We start from the raw sequence: 20,796 nt of genomic DNA on the forward strand, positions 1-20,796 counted from the left end.
TTCTGTACAAGTGTAGGAAAATACTGGTTTCGGCAGCGGGACAGAAGTAGGAGGGACCAGTAATAAGTGGATGCAACCCAGGAGTACTGGTCAAGTTCCCTGTCCAACCCCTCAGCAGACGCTACCAAAACGACACCTCATACTCCATTCATCTGACATATCGGTAGGTGGGGCTGACCCAGTGGGCTAACCCTGCCTTTGGTGTCCCTGGAACTGGGCCCCAGAGACCCCGTGTAGCTAACGCTTGCTACTATGTATTAGTACAAACACTCCTTCCACAGTAGATGAAAGTAACACACAAATAAAAAGCAATAATCCCACTAACGACTTAAAATAAATTCCACGGCATGTGAATTTAATAAAGAACAATTCCCGAAACTCTGAAGGTACAGATCCTCTGCTGGGTATCAAATTATCTCCCGATCCTGCCATTCACTCCTGCCTGTTCACCACCACTACACACATATAATGAAAGGAAATTTTCGCACCACTCCTCAAAGCAGTACCCGCCCTGTTTTACGTAGTAAAAGGAAAAAATAATCGACGCTGCCTTTCGCCAATGACTTGCACGTATATCGCGTGCGTAACATGAGTGACATATTGGAATCGAATCACTGACGAGAGGCGGGAAACATCAGCAAGGGCCGCCCAAGGAGAGGGCCCCTGCACGGTCGCCAGGGAAACCCCGTGGCGTGGTTGTGTGTCAGTTTCGCTGGGACCCGCGGTCGATGCCGGCGAGGAGGGGGATGGGCGCCTCTGCGAATGTAAGGACCGAGACAGAATCAGAGCTCTGTATCACATACAGCAGCTTATGCCCCATTATAAATAGCGATTGTAAATATACAAGACACTAAAATAAACTGATGTATTTGCCGGGGAGCTAATATAGATACTCAATGGATGCAGTGCACGTGAACAGCACAGGGAATTTAACTTTCCGTCTATGCGTGGGAGACCCTGAGAAGTTTGTTTCCTAACCCTGGAGAGGGAGCCACTTATAAGGGCAAAGGATACAGGAGACTCCGAGGCCGATATACAGGCCTGATTGGAATCGATGTTGGGATGCTCTAAGGACTTCCTACTTTACATTATATTACCTCGTTTATACAAGTTTGGAATGCCTCTTTAGGTGAGTACTTAACATTTGTGTCAATTGGCTATATAGTTCTCGCTATATACGAGGGTTTGTAACTATAACCAACACACCAAATAACCATATTTTCCGTCTACCCACCTCAGCTACGAAGCTACATAACTTAGCTAGCTAAGTACCTAGCGCCTACTTCAATTTATTACAATAAGTTATTTCCAGAAGAGTAGTTTGCTTGGCTGGCTAAAAAGCGACCTTTATCGATGGTCTGCCTTACAGGGCTGCTCCGGGCTGTGTCTGGACTTCCGTGCCCTTTTCGTCGGCTCCTCGTGTTGTTTTTTTTATAGCTAGCTCGGTAGTCTGAGAATCCATCACACTGTTAGTTTTGTTGAGCTCTAATGTTCGACCAGTATTTGAACTACGTACGTAAATCTGTTAGTAACATCATGCAAGTTAACACGAGTTTTACTCGTGTAGCATTTAGGCCATTAGAGGTCCCTTAATTATTTTTCTTATTATTTTATTGGTGTTAATGTGAAAGCTAAACGTGTCCCAGTTGGCTGTCGTTCTAACGTTACACAAGTACTTAAGTAAACTGTATTTTTCCACGAGAGAACTAATGTCGTTTTCAAACATTTATAAATAAACTTCAAGTTGTTTAAGTTTGAATACCAAGCCCCCGCAGTGGTTAACCTTACAAATTCAAAACATTAGTAACAGCACACTACACTTTTGCGTTTCTAGGCATGTTATTGTGTTAGTGTCAGATTAGAATACAAATGCATTCTGTTTGTTGGGCTTAAAAGTTCAGAACCAGAGCGCACAGGAAAATGCAAACTTGTTTCACCTTAAGTCAAAAACGATTTGTTGCGTTGTTTATTGACAGCATTGTTTTAAATTGTTTCCATTGTTACCACGAAATTCTCAAAGTGTTTGAAAGTAAAGTCGTGAAATGGTTTGCCACTCATGTAAGCTCAGCGGACAGCTGCTGCGTTGGAGAACGTTAGCAGAGGCAACAAATGCTAACCTAGCCTTTGAGCTAACTTTCTGAATGTTCTGCAGGCAATTGTGTCCTTATTTTGAACCAGTATCCTACAGCTCATACACACGCAGAGAAGTCTTTGATGTGTATACACACGATGATGTGTTTGCAAGCCGAAATCCCGTGGATTTCTGCCCCGAGTTTTATGGAAAATACGGCGCTCACATCATGGTGGTGTTTGCTACATCATGTTAATGCATTTGTCTCATTCCTAGCTTCGCTCGGGTGTGTTGTTCATACTGAAAAAGCTCAGTTGTGCTTTGGCCATATATCTCTTGCCTCTTGTTTTCCCTCTGTGGATGTAGGCTCTAGCTCTAACAAACAGAAAACCAGAGTTGTTGGGTAGTGACTTGCTGTTCTTCACCTCCCCCAACCTACCAACCCCCAGTCTCCGTGGTGGCGGTTAAAAGAAATGGGTGGTATTTCAGAGAGGGGAGCGCTTGTTTCCTTTTTTAGCCTCCATTTTTTTAATTCCAGCGTGTGAGTAGCACTGTTGAAGTCTGACTGTAGCAATCACAACTTTTACTCAAGTTGAAGACTACTAAACGTCTTGTTACGTTTTAACACGTCGTACTTTGTGGTGTTTGACATTCCCAACCTTTTCTTGATTATGACACCGTATTTCGTTTTCACCTACACCTCCGTTGGGGTGAGAAGGAAAAAAGCTCTGGATTGTTATTCAATTTCGAAGTTTAGATTAGAGTATCTCTATGCAAAGTAATAGCATAAAACAATACCTTTCCCTGTGTGGCTTATTTCATGATGAGCGTATTTCGGAATACAAACTGTTGCCCAGTTTGTTGCCAGAGTAGAGTTTCTCCTCTGAGTCGCACCACATAAGCTTGCATTGTGCGGAGCTGAAATTCGGCGCTGTGGACGCAGCAAGTAGAGAAGGGAGACAGTGCTTTTGCTTTGGTAGGACAGTTGAATCAAAACCACTGGACCATCTGTCTTGAATTCACAAGGGCTTTATTTTGTCTCATTTCCATTATTATTTTTTCATTTATTTTAGTTTTAAATTACTTATGTAACTGAATACTATACTATGAACCCAGATGGTAATCGTTAAGTTATTTGTTGTTTGGTTGCTCACCACTAAAAATCTACCTAATAAGGAGATTTGAGGCTACAAAACATATGTGGCTTCTTCTCCACTGAGCCCTCTTTTACCTAGCTTCATGAGTACAAAGGTTACACGTGCCTTGCTGGGGGTTCAGCCAGAGTTAAGTATTTGGATCGATCTGTATGACTATTGGAAGCCAGATCAGTTTTCCAAGGATTGTTTTGATCGGTTGCAACTAGCATTCTCTGAATATGTTTCCTGTCTTTTAATAGACAGAGTGAGCTGCAGTCCCCCCCCTCCCCCCCATTTCTTATCTTGAACAAACAATACACTTACTAACAGAGACAAAGACATGGGAGAGAGTAAGAAATGCATCTAGTATTTAGGACAGGGGCAAGTACATACAGCAGCAAACGTTACTTACTTGACCCACCACTCCAAGGAAGCTAAAACTGTACTGCTGGGTTGCTTGTTACTGCTCTGTCGGAAAGCCTTCTGCCATATTGGTTTTCCAGGCCTATCAAGTAGCTTTGCATATGTTTTAGCGAGAGGTGTGTGTTTTTGTGGTGGGGGTAGGGGGAGTTACATCAGTTAGGCTGTCTTTGAGAGCATAATAATCAGTACTTGTGTGTACATGTGAGTGGAAATGTCTGAGGGACATGGACCCTTCTTTCCCACTATGGGCCGCTGAAAATTTGGCAATATGAAGAATGTGCAGACAGACAAGGTTAGCTTGGCCCAGTTTTTGTGTTGGTGAGAAATGCTCCGCTTCACTTAATAATTTTCACCTAGCAATTTAAGACAAAGACATATAACTGCTTCATGACATGTCCTTGAAAGCATAATTGGCCCGAGTAGGCACTGTGGATCATGCAAAAATCTTTAGAGATTTTTAACTCTGGTTTATGTTTATGTACAGAGGAGAATAAAGCAGGATGTTGGCCTATTTCCAAATGAAGACAGGATTCTCTCTGCGTGCAGACAGTGGGAGAAGGGCGCAGGGATTGTTGCTGTGAGGGAAAAGGGGGGGGGGGGGGGGACCCTATCCTCTTAGCTTTCCATTTGCATGCTGATGACACTCCGTATCATTACATGGAGGGCAGGTGTAGCTATTGATATTGTAATAAGGTTTTGTGTGTGCTGTGCTCATGTGATCAAGTTAGCCAAGTTACCATTGTGGTTCCATGTAACCTGTATTCACTTCAGTGAATATGTCATATGCATTTTAGTTGCGGTGCATTTTATTAACAATGTTTTATTCCTTAAATACAAATTAATCTTTTTTAAAATAAATTTTTAAAGTGTTATTTATCTTTTTAATATCTTCAGTACCCTTGAGCTACCCATCAAGCCTTTTTTTCTTAATTTTAGGTACATATTACTTTCTCCTCTGTAGCATTTCCTCTGCAGCCGCTGTGTGTTATGCGGCTTGCTGTCTTTCACAACAGGGTTAAAAACAAGTCCCTGTGACGCCTGCCTTAGTGGTGGCTTCCTATTGGTGCATGAGCTCTGAAGTTGCTCCAATGGGGCGCAGCTCTTCCTCAGTGCTGGGGGAGCAGTGTTGCAGAGGGCTGCGCTGGTTAATTCTGTTTTGTGCCGAGAAGCAATGCTTCTTGGGAGAATAATGGAGGAGGAGGAGGCGGCTAGGGTTAAAAAAAACAAAAAAAAAAAACACAAGGCTGAAGGGGGGTGAAGCAGGCAATCTATGTAATCGTCTCTTTTGCTTGCTTGCTTGCTCTTTCTCTCTCTCTCTCCTTGTTTTAGTGCACTGTGATGTTGTCCTTCATTTCCTTTTCTTTGTCTTACCTCACATTGCTCATCTTGCTCTCTACTGGTATGTGGTTTTGCATACAGCTTAGAGTTTCTGTCTGTCCCGTCCACCTTTTGAACTGCAGGCAGCCATTTTAGACTTCGCCACATTAATCCTGTTTCTTTCTTTCCTCTCCAGTCTTACTGCCTCTTCCAGTGCTCACCACAATAATAATTGTGATGATGATGAACTGCCCAGCTGTTTTGTAAAAAACATCAGATTGGAAAATCTAAAAGGACAAATCTGGATGTGAGTGCCCTGAGGGTGCTGTCAGTCTGGTAGAAAGCTTAAAAATAAAACAGAGCAGAAGGAAAAGCATTTTTTTGGTACCAAAGTCAATCCAGACAAGAGTCTGCTGCAGATGCCCTTTTTTCTAATGCACAACACTGGGACTAAAAATGGGGTAAATGAGTGACCAGTGCAACCTGGGGGGGGGGGAGAGAGGGAGAGAGAGAGGGACATCTGACTTGGACTATGAAAGGCTTATATATAACAGCAGTTCAAAATGGCTGCCAAGGTCCACTCTTTTCTCCTTTGAGTGACACCTTCCAGTCTCACACCAGAAAGTACAGCATATGTATGCTGCAGCAACGTGGTGGCAGGGCAAGGCCTCATGCCACTCTAGATAATACTGTCACCCAAAAGAGGAAATGGAAATGTCATGTAAATGTGTTTGTCATGCAGTGAGATCACGTGGTGTAGGACAGAGGGTTTATATTATGTCAGAGCATGAGCTTACCTAACAACAAGATTCCTCCTCCTTTTGTGTGTGTGTGTGGGGGGTTGGGAGCTTCCTCTCATACCTTTGCTAGACTACTCCTTGGAAAATATCTCTTCCCACATTTAGTAGTATTTTAAAGGGAATTCTGCTATTCAGGAAAACTCGAGTGTTCTCTGAAGCTTTTTAAAATGTTTAGCTTAGTTAGCTCCCCAACAGAGAAATTTTCAGTTGAGGTTTATCACTACAGTAACCCTGTTGGTTATTATCCTTTTAATGTTGCTGTTGTTTTGGTGCGCTGAGTCAGTCTTTAATAGCAGCCCATTTGACTTCGACTTCAGGGGAAGAATGACCATACAGGTGTGGCAGAAAGACACTGTCTGAATTTTGCTTAGTCCTTTGTTTTTTCCTCTTCAGGGTTACTGAGCCTGAAATGGACAGTAGCTGGCTTGTTTGGCTTGAAACAGATGATTGATTTTATGTCATGCTTAGCCCTGCTGTCGACTGCTCTCTCCCTCACCCTTCTTACAGCACCCACTTGGCCTTTGTTCTCTATTGTGTGTCTCTCATCTCCAGTCTGGTCCTGGTCCATTCAGGCAGCTGGACATTGTTGTGTTAATGGCAGGCCACACTGCGCTCCCAGGAAGCTTGACCGCTCAGCATGACAACAGCCACATCATGGCTAAAGTTGAAGCATTATCTAGTGACAGATAAACTCAGCTGCAAGTCACTATAGCATATAATATTCTTAACTGTGTGTGGACCTGATGCTTGCATCACTTATTCATACTTCGTCCCTTTACCCACATGTTTTGAGGTTATGCAGAGTAGGCTTTGTTGTTTATATTTGTGTACAGTTGCCTGAACAGTTGGCTGATGCCTCAGTCAGATCACAGCTTGTTCCAGGAGCATTCTCAGCTGGCTGGCTGTGTGGAAACCATATCTGTTTCAGGCAGCTCTTGCACTTTGTAATTGTGGTTGAAGCCCACGATTATGCTGCTGCAGTGCAGTGAGGGATAGTCTGTAGTCCCAAGTATCTGAATGTTTCATCTTGTTTATTTAAATGTTCTATTTTGCCTGGTTCAAAGATTTCAGGGAAGAGAATGACACAGTTTGGAATAAGCTACTGATTGAGCTGTGTGGGTGATTTTTGCCTTCTTTTTATGAGAATAATAATAGTAATATTTTGTTGCTTGGAGAAACAAACTGTTATGTCACCATGGCAGTGGAAGCCATTGTTAGTCATATTAAAATGTACAAATGAACTACGTGGATAAAAATACCTTCCATAAAGGCCATCTTTTCATATCCTCCCTTAAGAGGCTCATTATCCTGTAGATGTTCTGTGTTTAGAGAAATCTGCGAAGCAGCATTATAATGCATGTCAAAATGCTCGGTACAAATCTATGTTAAAGTCCCTCACATCCTGTTTAGTGTGTGTGTGTGTGTGTGTGTGTGTGTGTGTGTTTATCATTTTGTTTTATTGTGAATTTGTTTGGGTAAGTGTGAAATAAGATCTGGACTGAGCCATGCTCTCCCTGACCGCATATCCCGTTTGTCTTTAAGCCAGGCCCTATTGATTTGCCTGCTCTTCATCTTCTATTTCCTTTTGCTGTTGCTTAGAGTGCAGTTCAACCTGCACATTTCTGGGGAATGGCAGATATATTCATATCCTGCCTAGTACAGCCAGCATGTGTGCGGGGGCAGAGTGAGGGGGTTGGTGTAATCTCACTGGACTGTACGTGTTGTGGAGGCTTGGTCGGGCACAGGTGGACACTGTGCATGGACATGATGTTAAACTCCAGTTTTGTTTTTGGGGAATTTTTTGCTTTTGTTGTTGTTGTTGTTTTTGTTTATGTTTGTGCCTGTGAAGACCACTTATTGGTTTCATCAAAGCTATAGGTGGCAAGACATGGTGTTTGGCCTGCTTCGCCAGTTAATTTAATGTCTTAGTCAAAATTGTAATGGCACATAAAATAGAAAAAAAAAATGCACGCACAGGTTAATCTTTGTGAAATTGAAATCTGAGAATAGCCACTGGCTTTGTATTTCTTTCATTTTCAGAAAGAAAAACAAAGCCAGTGGTTGTTTTTCAGTGTTCTACCTGTAGTGTAGTGTACCTGTAGTGCCATGTTCTTTGTCTCTTGGAGGTCATTTAGCTCTTAGTGTAGCTTCAAAAACAGTATTTTAAATTTGCAACACTGAAGTCAACATTTTACTGTAAACAAAATGGCCACAGTACATGCTCTAGAGTTTGTTCAGTTGACTTAATTGCATTTATTCCAGTGCTGTGCCTTTCTCACATGGTAATATCAGCATTACCTTAATGCAGAAGTGATATTGCAGTCCTATTCTAAGGCTTGGAGGTGAAGGATTTTATAACTCGTTCTTAAATGCTACTCAAATGTTGTATAGTTCTAGTCAACCACATTACTGGATCATTTTTAGAAGGAAGGTTGGTACTCTAGCCTTCTCGAATGTTGTGGAGATGTACAGCTCATTGTCCTGGTTGGTGGTGTTGAACTGGTCACTGCCATTGTACATTGAAAAAACGAGAATAAAAATTTATCTGAGTAGCATTTCTGGCATAGATTACCAAGGGCAGTTTGTGAAGTTGGCTAGTTGCACCATCTAAAACAAAGCCGTATTCCTCAAGGACACATTATCTGTATTGGGATTGAAAATGTTGGTGTAATGCTTACCAGCAGCAGGTATGATGCTAAACTTTTGAACATTCACCATAGTTTTTTGTTACTCGTTCGATGTGGTAAACCAAATCTGGACTTCCTGTCGTTTTGTAGTTTTTATTGACTTAATCTGTACATTTCTTTAGAACAATGTTTTGTTTTTGTTCGTTTATTTGCCAAATTAATATGGTCCACCATGTAAGGTCGTTATAATTTGGTTACATAAAGACTTGGTTAATAGTGCTGCAGTAGAGGAAATGATCTGGACTAAGATTAAATTTGCCATTCTGTTATTTGTGAAGCACCATGTTAGATTGTGTGTGCATATATGGCCTAAATGTTATGCATCTATCTGCCACCAGATGCCGTCTTGTTGTTGAGAAATGCCAAACATCTGTTACTCTAGGCCTGATCTTATTATTAACACTATTACCGTAGCTTACCTCCACCCGTGTGTGAATGTGAGAGTGAATGAATAGTGGCATTGTAAAGCGCTTTGGGTGCCTTGAAACTAGCCTTGAAAAGCGCTATATAAATCCAATTTTTTATTATTATTATTATTATTATTAGAATGAGATCACGGATACCGGTAGCATAAATGAGCTTTATCCGAAAGGTGGATGAGCTCTGGCCTGGCAATAGGATGACAAGTTTAGTCATTCTGGAGGGGTTCAGAGTAGAGCCGGTACTCCTCAACATCGAAAAGAAGATGGCTGTTGCCTCCAGGGTAAGCTGTTCCAGCCTGGCATGTCCTACCAGGTCGAGGCTCTGGCGTTGATCTGGGACGTGCTGGGAATATTACAGTATTTTAGGACCATAAGGCGCACTGGATTATAAGGCGCACTGTCGATGAGCGGGTCTGTTTTCATACATAAGGCGCACTGAATTATAAGGCGCATTAAGCGAAACAAAATCGGATCAAACTTTACTCAGCTTACTCTTTTTGCTTAACTTCCGTACCATTGATTCATTAATATTGAAATCTCTCGCAGCTGCTCCAATCCCTTGTTGTTGCAGTATATTAATGAATAACCTCGTAATGTGGATGGATTATCTCTGTTGTTCTCCTGAAGTTTGGTCCATTTACAGCATCAGGAGCCCTCACGTTAACTTTTATTAAGTAAAAAAAAAAAGTCAGCGTTCATCCCTCCAGCTTCACTGTGTTTATGTTATGCTAACATAGCTGTGTCGCTAGCGATCACATAGCACAGCATTATATACCAGCTAGCCCAACTTCAGTAACCCTACAAACGTCACTGCTGTTTAGTTTTCTGTCTTCATTTATGTTGGAAGTGATAGCAGAGCTGTACGTTTAATTTTTTCAGAAATCTCTGTCAGAACATGCTATATCATGTTTTTAGGTGGAAACTAGCGAGCTAACTTCCTGCTGACTTCTGTTTTCATGGATGCCTGGATGTTAAACTTAATTGTTACACCTGGTAAAGCAGCAACACTGATAATTTTATTAAAGGTGAAAATTTTTAGTTTTTAACTCTCAGTGATGCTGCAGTGTTCGTTTGACTTTGGGGCCTGAAGCGGACGGAGGACCTGGATTACTCCGCCAGGCGCCTGACTACGGTAGCCGTAATGCTCCGATAATCCATCAAGCGGTGCAGCTTCATAACTTACTAAAGTCATACTAAAACATTTTTGACAGATTTTTGAGCGCCGTGTACCTCATAAAATCGGTTCGAGGTCAGTAAGCACAACCAGAAATCATACATAAGCTGCACTGGATTATAAGGTGTACTGTCAATTTTGGAGAAATTTAAAGTTAAGTGCGACTTACATTGTGGAAAATATGGTATGTCTATGAGCTGGCCTGGGAAAGGCTTGGTATTTCCCTGGTTAAGCTGGTGGAGGTAGCTGACGAGAGGGAGATCTGGGATTCCTTGCTGGTGCTCCCGTGACCCACTTCAGATAAGAAAATAGCTGGATGATGTTGTTTTGTTATTTTAGAGTTTATCTTTTAGTGCAGTGCGTGAGCAGCGTACATCATTCATAGTGTGGCGCATTGTGTTATGCACTATTCAGACGCAGTTCATTCATTTTTCTGATGTTAATTTGTCATATTTTAATAATATATATGCATGCTCGTCACTATATGAAATGTGCTCACTATTTAAACCAGGTATTTGTACAATATACAAAGACTCGTCTGGCATTATGAGAGAGATTTAAGTGACGTTTGTGTCTCCTTATGAGCTGTTCATTTTGTGTGCATGTTCCTCCCCTTTGGACTTGTCTCCGAAATGGCCTCTGTTCTACTGAAGTGAAAAGACTTTGAGCCTTTTGGTAATTTGAGCCCAGTATTCATGGCTGGAGGAATGAACAAGGGAGAGAGGGTGGTGTTAGGGAGGAGAAGCGAGGTAAAGAAAGGCTTTCCTTCTTCGTATGGAATTTACCTCCCTAGCACCCCGTCTGGTTCTTTTGGAAGGATCCCAAGTAGTGAGACTTTGAGTTGGGTAGGCCCAAGGTGTCTATTTCTGAGGCAGTGATCTTCCACAGGGATCGCCAGCAGCTTAAAGAGCCCCTGAATGAGGTGCTCTACTACATGCCATCTTCTAAATATCTAAATCTGAGGCAAACTTCAGTTAGTCGTTGTCTGTCTGTGCTTGTTGTTTGTTTTCATGTATCCAGTAAGTCATGCTTAAAGAGCAGTTCCTGAAAGAGCGAAATATTTTTGTGTGTATGTGTCCTTATCTGATAGATGCATGGGAGCTGTTTTCTTCTTGTCACCTTCCCATGTGCATAGGCACATGTGCATTTTCAGCTCTATGGTGCTGACATTCTTTTTGACAGTGAGCTGACCTTGACATTATTGGAAGCTCCCAATCTTTCTGTAGTTGTCTTGGGGCTGGGGCACAAGGGCAGCACTCGCTGTAGCCAAGGGACCCCTCTAGAAATGTCATGCATCCTGTTGTTCTTAATTAACATGGATGCCTGCTATTAAAGCAGCCTGTTTGAGTGTCGGGCTTACTCTTGTTGCAATGGATCTTATCACTATGGGGTTTTATAAGCTAATGTATCTATTTGCTTGTTTGACCAGGGGATGACCTTGGTGAGAGCCAAATCCTCTCATTGTCGTGTGAACAGCGCACAGGAAGACGTGTTCCTCTTTCTGCAGATCTTGCCTTTAGCTCCGCTTCTGTCAGGGTCGTTGAGCGAGCGCAAGCAGGAGAACAAGATACAGTGTGGGTCAGTGTTTCAGCTAAGTGTGGTCACATGACAAGAGGGATGGGCCTCATCTTGAATGACTCACCTCTACAGCTGTCTGAGCAAAAAAGCGCCTCCTATTGGTTTCTCCATTACTGCATCCTGATGGGAGTGTAAGCAGAGCTGTAAATCCCCTGGTTGTTTTTTCTGCTCTTTGAATAGTCTCACCTCCCTCCTCCATGTTAAACACCTCCGTATGGATAAGAGATGGGCCCATCACACAATGTCCTTATCAAGTTATCATTGTAGACGCAGGCAGATAAATGCTCTCTTCGACTACATGAAGCCTTTATTGTCAAGATGACTCAGCAAATTTGGTTCTTCGTTATTTGTGCAACAGTGGGTTTCCTGTTTAATGTTTAGGTTATGTGGTCGTGACAACCTGACAACACTGTCAGTTTTCAGTCAAGGCAGTAACCTGTTGTAAACTCTGGTAGTTGTTTATATATTAATGTTTATATATGGTAAAGTGCCCTTATAAACAAGCCCTGTCTTTTTCATTAGGGAATGTACATTCAGTTAGTGGTCATCTTTTTGTGTCTAATCAGAAATATGGACTTCACCATAAATGTTGACCTTTGGAAAGCTGTTGGAAAAAAAAATGTTGGAGGCAACTCAGTAACTTATTCATTGTTTAATCAAACAGCTGTGACAAGGAAAGTTGTTTGAGTAGGTATAGAGTCAGCGTTTCACTAAACATAAGTCTGTAGCCTTTTTTCAATGCTGACACTCTGATTCCATAACAGGAAAACCACACTAAATATGAAAATGATTAACAGCTGCATTCAATTTAGCTGTGTGTCCAGGTTCCTGGCATTGCACACACTTTCCCTTTGGTTTACTGCAGTGATTTGCAACCAAGGGTACAAGTACCTTCGTGGGTGGGAGTCAGGGTTGCTTTCGTGGGAAGTAACTGACGGTCCACTCCCCAATAAAACACTTAAATAAACAAAAGTAAGAACAGGAAGTATAAATTAACTACTAGGTGTCATGAAAAACCTGTAGAAATACACAAACAAATACAAAAATACCTTACTTGGTACTGGTAACAAGTGAAACCTTTTTGTTAAAGGCCTACACGAGAAGTTGCAACTAGCTAACAATAAGGATAAATGAGCAGAAATGTTAGCTAAACATAACAGAAAAAATACTATGTTTAGCAAACAGTTATGTTTTGTAAGACATTTGAAAATTATTAGCTGTAAATACAGTTAGCAGTTAATTATGCTCTAAACATAAAGAGTAAACCATTTGACTTTTCATTTTTAAAGGATTTGACTAAATGTAAATGATAAATACTGCAGTTGAAATGTCAGGCAATAGGTATGGATGAATAGTTGTTGGATGACAGTTTGCAAAAAAGTGAAATGGATATGAAATGTGAGTAAATTGTTCTTGAGTCCAAGATTTTCAGGAAATGGGGCAAAAAGGTTGGCATTTGATGCCTTACTGGAACCGTTTTATATCTGTGCCATTCCTGATATTACATTTAAATCACAATAATACTTCCTGTTTTATAATATTAGACATACAAAGCTGTCTATAGAAGATAACATGTCTATGATTGAATATGCAGTTCATTCCAAGATGCATTGCTTATTTTGAGCCATTCGTTGATTGTCTGTATTCAGGCAATGGATCTGTATGTAACTGATGGCATGTCTGTCTTGTACCCATTCTTCTCAGGTCCCCCATGACCGTGAGCCGTGGGCTACGGCTCGGCGGCACCCCACCTCTGGAGTGGTCTGTTGCTGTAATTGGGACCCTGTGATTCCTCGCTTCACCTCTCCTCCTTCCCCTATCCCATCCTGTCCCCCCCCTTCCCCTCCCCTTCCTCCCCCCTCTTCCCCCCCTCCCACGCGTCGCTGTGCTGGACGTCATGAGCATAGTAATCGCTCTGGGAGTCACCACACCTGAAACGTCTTATTCAGATATGGCTGCTGGATCAGAGTACGTAGTCAGTTTCAGCAAGGTGTGACTTGCAAGAAATGTTCTGTAAGAGCTGGGTTTTGTTGTTAAGATCATCAGCTCTACTGATAAAATGTTTCCCAACCTCCTTATACTCATATGCGGATGTAACATGGCTTAAATAGAACAAGAGTGCCAGGAAAACAAACTTCCTGTTTAACCTGATTATCTACATGTATTGCTACTGTACTGCACAACAAGGAGTCAGATAAGTTTTCAACCATATCCAGAGATGTCTGGAAAATGTGCGTTTATGTGGAACTATATAATGCTCTAGCTGCTCATTATTTGTTAAACATAAGCGTTAATGTGGTTGAACAGGGAATTTAAGATTGCAAAGATCTGACCAAGGGCAAAAGAGTAAAGTAGCTTGAGTGCTCAGGGCAAAAGAAATGCTGAAAGCAATGGCAGTAGTCATCATAAAGCAGAACATTTTCTTTCTGTTTGAAGGGCATTTCCTGTGTTTGGAAAATGTGATTATTTGTTTCTAACAAAGTATGAATATGATGCTAACACTGCTGCACCCCCAGTGCCCTCTAAGATGAATTCAAGAAGCACTTACACAATGCATAATCAAATGTGTTATTTTGAAATAATTTCTAAGGGGACTGCTTTGTACTTTGAACATAAAACTGTAACATGATGTTACATGAAGTCTGTATTTTGATAGACATTGAAAAAAATACCAGATGTGACATTTTGACATGAATTTTCAAGGTTGTTTTAAGTTGACTTGAGACAACCACTGTCTGTTACACAGACAAAAAGAACAGCCAATATCCAAGAGTTGAATTATTCTCCCTGTGTCACAGGTTCTTATCTTCCACCTCTTATTAAGCAGCTAGATGTATGTTGTTCTTCTCCATGCCCGAACTATTGAATAGCATCTGAAAAAATGTATACAGACAGATCAAGTGAGCACAGTTGCCACTTCTTTGAAGGTAAATCTGCCTACGTGACTGAGGTTATTTGGAATGCAGTTGGACCCTTTCCCATCCAACCCTGTTCATGGCCCCCTTCAGTTTCCTGCAAAGCTCAGGCAGGGGAGTTTAAAAAAAAAAAAAAAAAAGACATACTACACACACAGTGGTTATTTATTATTATTATTTTTTTTAACCTTGATGTTAGCTTCAGTATTGGAGTACGAGGCAAGAGTAGGAAAGGTTGTTCCTGGTCTGGTTAGACCTTAACTAAAGGGCGAGGGAGTTGCATAACATAATGGCGGCCCACATTCCATTTCCTAAATTGCTGCTCTTCCAGGCAGGGCAGCGAGTGAAGGATCTTGGTGCCATCTAGTGACTGATCTTTATTAAAACAGATGCTTGTGTAACATTGGTAAAAAAGGCAAAGTGGGGAAATGTCTACAGCATTATCTATGTGTCGCTTACAATGTTTTAAATATATATATATTGTTATTTTTTCCAGCCCTGAGTCAGTTGAAGCAAGCCCTGCAGTGAATGAGAAAAACTACAACAACCACAGCTGTGGGAGCGCACAGAGTCATGGGTATCGGGGGCTACCATATGCTGTGAGTTCATACGGCTCTTCCCTAATCATCAGCTCTAATCATAGCATGTCTTATTGAAGTATTACTTTTCATAATGGGAGTACTTGTGTACAATTGTGAATGTTTTAGTGGCTTAAAATGACCCAGTTTAATCTATCTGATCTTTCCTTTTTCCTAATCTTTTCAAGTGTCTTCTGTTATGATTTCACAATAAGAGTAAAACTAAGAACTGGTGATGTTTGTAGTTTAGATGTATAAATATGAGTCCTGCTATTAGTCTTTGGTAACCACACACTACTTCTGGTATTAACAACTGAACTGTTTCACATACTTGGTTTTTTTTTTTTTTTTTTGCCCTCATTTTCATTCGTCTCCATTTTCCGTTTCCCTTTTTTGCCTGAACACCCGTTGTTTGAAGATGCAACAGTCTTCCGTTGTGTGTTGTCAGGATCACAACTATGGCGCGCCCCCTCCCCCAACCCCACCCGCCTCCCCGCTCTCTCAAACCATCATTCCCCGTATGGATCTCAACGGCGTGGTACGCAGCTCTCACTATCACGATACTGCTGAGGACAACTCGGCCGACAGCGACAGCTCCTCAGAGGAGGATGGGGCCTCCTGGTGTCACTGCAACCTGACGCCGGACGGCCTGCTCATCAAATGCGACAACTGCAGGTGAGACGTGTAAAAGCCCTTCTTGTCTGAATGCTGGAACATAGGTTCCAACTGCTGTAACTGGTACAAGTGTGTAGCACTTAACCTGTTTAATGGAAATAAGAGAAAATTATTTTTTATTAAAATTCAGGCTGTGACAATAATACAACATGCGGTAAAAGCCTTTATGACATCGCCCCCTTTAATTTTTTTTGTCTGATTTGTTTTGTTGCCTTTGTATCACAGGGGACTGGACAGAAGGAAAGGAGTAAAAGGCCAACACAGGAAAAAAACAGAAAATGTCTCAGGTATCACAGTTCACTTCATAAACTACAGTTTTCATCTCAGAGAAGGCGGTTTATCAACACCTGTTTATTTGCTCTTTTTTTGTAGCTGGAGAGAGTAGCGCAACCGAGAGTGGTGATGAAGAGGTGTCACCCTCCACCATCTCCTATACTGCCACCCAGCACACACCAACCAGCATCAAACTCACTGTCAACAGAGTCAAAAGGAGCAAATCCAAAAAGAGGAAGAAGAGCACAGAGAAGGCCCGTGGAACACAGAAGGCCAAGAAGATTAAAGTGAGTAAAGCAGAGTATGAGAAAATACAGTTTCCCACACACAGGTGCCTGTTATTATTTCTACATGGCTTCATCTTGTCATTGCACGCCCTGCATCTTACAATATTAAGTACCTTGAGGTGACTGTGGTTTGGTGCTATATAAATAAGATTTAATTGAATCAGTTAAAGTATATTAAAATTTCTTCATTCTTCGTTTACAATTTTAGTTAATTTGATGCTAACTAGCTAGCGCACAGCTCTTCCCACAGGCTCATTACATTACTTTTGTGGTTCCCGATGCCAGTCGGCTGCTCTCCGGGAGATCCTCCTGTCCTATAAACTTCAACTGATTGTTGGTTGTTCTTGAAATTGGGAGTATATTAACTGAATGCAATGCTAGCAGGTGGGGCAGATTCAGCTATTCTTATTGTATTTTAATGTTTCATCTAAGAAAATCATCTTTTATGCACACAATACATGCATGGACACACAAACCCTCTCTGCCTCATAAGATTACATTGTGTAAGATCCACAATGGAGTTTTTTTTTTTTTTTTTTTCTCTTGTGCTGCTTTTCTTGTACTGATATATTGACCCCAGCTCAGTTTTTATGATAAAATCTCCATTTCTTTAAATTGGTTTATTTTTCTTTCTTTTAGGCTTTCAGAGAGGGTTCTAGGAAGTCTATGAGGATGAAGGTAACATTAGACAGTTCTAGACAACAGAGCCCATTAAGGAAAAAAAAAATCCTCTCTGTGCATCTCACATAGACTCTTAGACAGTTCTCTTGATCATGACTTTTGTACAGAACTCTACCACAGAGGCTAGTGTGTTGGATGAGAACACAGAAGAGGGATGGGAGAGCAGGATCCGCCAGTGGACAGACCAGTATGAGGAGGCTCTTGCCAACCAGTACAGCGCAGATGTGCAGACACTGCTCCAGCTTCACCGATCAGCCAGTACCACCATCTCAAAGAGCGAAAGTGGTGCCACGACACCTGCTTCAACCACACAGATACATGCCTCAATGGATTCTATGGACACCATCAACCGCACTGAGCTGACCTGTAACAATACGGTTTTGGGCTCACAGATGCAGGTCAGTCCTACAAATAAAACTTTGTATGGATAGATTTTAAAAAAATGTTGAAGAACATCCCAGTCGGTATGATAAGTGACTTAGTTGTGCCATTATGTCTCCATTACTGGTTTTAATGGAATCTGCTGGCTAGGGATGAGAATTAATAAGAATTGAGCGATTCTGATTCCATTATCAATATCACTTATGGATTCGATTCATGCAAATTAATTACATGCTGTGTGGTCAAATGTTTGTGCATGTTGGATGTTTTTCCCATCTTTGTTGTGATCAGTGTTGGGGCTGTTACTCAAAAAGTAAAGTTAAAAAGTTATTTCACAGAATACTTTCTTAAAAGTAATGCAGTACGTTTCTTAATTACACCCAGGAGAAAGACATTCGATATACTACTCACGTTAGTTTCATCTTACTCTGTAAAATGACCTCAAAGACACTGTCTCATAATTACAATTAACAATATAAACCTGAGGCTACAGCCCCACACACCAACACAAATCCCTATCCTAATGAGGACACAGGATCTTTCTCTTAGTAGTTAGGTATGGACACAAAGCAAAGATGAAAACCACAACAAAGAGATTTTAAAGCATTTGCCACGGTCATTCTAGTGTAGCAGTCTCCACTTAACCAATGTGCTCTCATCCTTTTTATGTCATGAAAGTAATATCCACATCCACGCTGTAGACTGCACCACTATTTTCCTCCTGTGACACACAAACTGAAATCAGCTGATCGTAGCAAGAGTGCAAGAACCCATAACCAAACTAACGATTCCAAGGAATTGGACGACTGGGAACTGGTTCTCTACAAAAACCAGTTCTCGATTCCCATCCCTACTGCTGGCTGCTTGCTAAGATCCAATCGCAATTCTGTTTTCAAAGAACCCAGTGATATTAATTTTATCCTCTGTTATCTTTTCTGATTGACAGTTAAAAATTATCCTTTGTTATACTGACCCTCTGTGCAGTCTTTCACTTCATCCGCTATCTAATAGCCCATTTTAGTTCTTCCCCCCTTCCAGGAAACTTTATTCTGATTGGCTGTTTCTTGCAAGGAAAAGGATTGAACAGGAGCCACTCTCTGAGATTAAGGCCAACCCCTCTCTGTTTCAGGCAATTTTTCTGCTCCTTCGCTCTTCCGGATTTCAGACACTGAGTGCAGTCTGTGTCCAAGAGTCCAAGATTTTGGTTTATAGTTTTTACTTTATACCCTATTTACTTATGAAAGAAGATAAGGAAAAAGTATAATATTTTTAATGTTTGCCTGTCTCTTTAAAAAATAACTTTATAGCTCCAGCTTGGCCGAGTAACACGGGTGCAGAAACACAGGAAGATACTCCGAGCAGCAAAGAACCTGGAGCCGGACACACTCATTATTGAATACCGGGGAAAGGTCATGCTCAAACAACAATTTGAAGTCAATGGGCACTTCTTCAAAAAGTAATTGTTAATGAGCTACTAAACTACAAAATATGTAATCGGAATTTTGTCTAAATACATTGTTTCACCTGTGAACAGCTTTTCACTCTATTTTTCTTTCTAGACCATACCCGTTCGTGCTGTTCTACTCAAAATTTAATGATGTAGAGATGTGCGTTGATGCCAGGACTTTTGGAAATGACGCCCGCTTCATCAGGAGGTCTTGTACACCCAATGCCGAGGTCAGCTGTTAAGCATTTTGAAAAATAAATCTAAATGCTTGCTAGTTAGCAATGTTTGACGTTTTCATTTAATTCTTGCAGCTAAAACAACCCATAAGCTTGCTTTCTACCACAGGTCCGGCATATGATCGCTGAGGGCATGATCCATCTGTGCATCTATGCTGTCAGGCAAATCACAAAAGACTCTGAGGTCACCATTGGATTTGACTACGAGTTCAATAGCTGGTCAGTTGCTGTCCTCTCTGACGTTCTCCTTTCTTTTAATCAGCAGTTTCTGTTTTCTTATTGGGTTTTTTTGTTTGTTTTTTTTAACAAAATAACAGTAATTACAAAGTGGACTGTGCCTGCCATAAAAGCAACCAAAACTGCCCAGTGCAGAAGCACAACCTGAGCCCTAGGGATAACTTGGTGAGTCCCCCTTCCCTGCCGCCTCCTTCCCCTTTGATTGGTGCTGAGACACGAAGGAGAAAAGCACGAAGGAAAGAGCTGGAGGGCAGTCTAGCTGCTGATGGAAACCAGATGCTGGAGCAGCAGCAACAGGACACCAGCGATCTACAGGGGACCAGTGACACAGAGGTGTGTGTGTGCGCGTGGTTAGATTTGATTTTCCAAATAATTGTGTTCAGCGTTGAGGTTAGGCAGCAATAAGAGTTCTACATTAGCTTTAGATTAAAAATCGCCACATCAATAAACACTGCTTCAATACATTTTTGTAAAGTGCAGGCTTGCGGTTTTTTAGAAGTCGTTACATGATTCAATTTGTTGCTTGTCAGGTAAGGTCATTACCTCATGTGATGCTTGTCTGTGCAATTAGGAGAGACTGACAGATGAAGTTAAGGTGGAAGAGGGGGACGAAGGAGAAGTTGATGAAAATGGGGTCATCTCCAATAAAAAAGTAAGTCACATTGCATTTCATGATTTAAGTTGTCCACTCTCGGTAATTCACATAACACTGACTTGCATGTCTGCCTGTCCACATAGTCTCTTAACATCCTCGAAAGGAGGAGGAGAAGAATAGGAGGAGCTGAAGTCAAGGAGGAGGGTTTAGAAACTGAGGATGGGGCAGGAAACCCTACAGGGAACTCCTCCATCCCCCAGCACGCTGGAGTTGGGATCAGCACGCGACGCACCACCTATGTTGTGGTCAGTCACGAAGAAAAATTTTAGATTTCTAATTTCTTTTGTGTTCTATATTGAACCAGTTTAATCATTGCATTTATGTTGCAGGAAGCACCATCTATTGAAGAAAAACCCTCCCTCCCCATCCTGCCTGCCCCTGTTGCTCCCCCTAAACCCATAAAACCATCCAAGCCTCGTCCTAAGAGTCGAATATCTCGCTACCGGTCAAGCTCATCCCAGCGTGCCCGACGGCAACGCCAAGCCCTCGCCCAACAAGCTGCAGCAGCTGCAGCAGCAGCAAGGGCAACAACACCAACATCAGCAGATCAGGGTGCTGCTGTGGACGAGGAGGGAAGTCAGGGTGCATACGGTGCTGAACACAGCCACGGGGAGAACAGCCTGGGTGGTCCTCTTGTAGATGGAGATGGCCAAGGCCTTAACTGCATGAACAGAGGCAATCTGCGGTACCCTAAGACCAAGAAGGTAAGACTTTCTACATATACTAAAAGTAATACAGTGGAACCCCGTCATACGAAATTAATTCGTTCCCGAGGGTCTTTCGTAAGTCGAAAATTTTCACAAGTCGAAGCCTTTTGAGTAAA

At 41.7% G+C, this 20,796-nt stretch overlaps 1 protein-coding gene across 6 annotated transcripts in view; it reads left to right on the forward strand.

Annotated features, from left to right (window-relative positions):
* The first annotated feature begins 689 nt into the window (after positions 1–689).
* Positions 690–20,796, forward strand: part of setd5 (SET domain containing 5) — a 29,286-nt gene continuing 9,179 nt past the window's right edge. For 2 of the 6 annotated variants that reach the window (XM_086291156.1, XM_086291161.1), the window contains exons 1-15: positions 690–1,129; positions 13,313–13,576; positions 15,020–15,122; positions 15,520–15,776; positions 16,002–16,063; positions 16,149–16,336; positions 16,976–17,014; positions 17,125–17,415; positions 18,706–18,854; positions 18,958–19,075; positions 19,191–19,300; positions 19,399–19,651; positions 19,890–19,970; positions 20,057–20,218; positions 20,303–20,677. In XM_086291156.1, the coding sequence (XP_086147282.1) occupies positions 13,506–13,576; positions 15,020–15,122; positions 15,520–15,776; positions 16,002–16,063; positions 16,149–16,336; positions 16,976–17,014; positions 17,125–17,415; positions 18,706–18,854; positions 18,958–19,075; positions 19,191–19,300; positions 19,399–19,651; positions 19,890–19,970; positions 20,057–20,218; positions 20,303–20,677 (2,259 nt within the window). In that variant the 5' untranslated portion in view covers positions 690–1,129; positions 13,313–13,505. Of the gene's footprint in view, positions 1,130–11,474; positions 11,609–13,312; positions 13,577–15,019; positions 15,123–15,519; positions 15,777–16,001; positions 16,064–16,148; positions 16,337–16,975; positions 17,015–17,124; positions 17,416–18,705; positions 18,855–18,957; positions 19,076–19,190; positions 19,301–19,398; positions 19,652–19,889; positions 19,971–20,056; positions 20,219–20,302; positions 20,678–20,796 lie in introns of those variants that run through there. The other 4 variants (XM_086291159.1, XM_086291160.1, XM_086291157.1 and 1 more) reach the window with 4 other exon arrangements.

This window comes from Aulonocara sp. 'chitande type north' Nkhata Bay, linkage group LG5, assembly GCF_057382095.1.
Source record: "Aulonocara sp. 'chitande type north' Nkhata Bay isolate Kocher_YH1m ecotype deep benthic linkage group LG5, A_spYH_male_GT1.1, whole genome shotgun sequence".
Taxonomy (NCBI): Eukaryota; Metazoa; Chordata; class Actinopteri; order Cichliformes; family Cichlidae; genus Aulonocara; species Aulonocara sp. 'chitande type north' Nkhata Bay.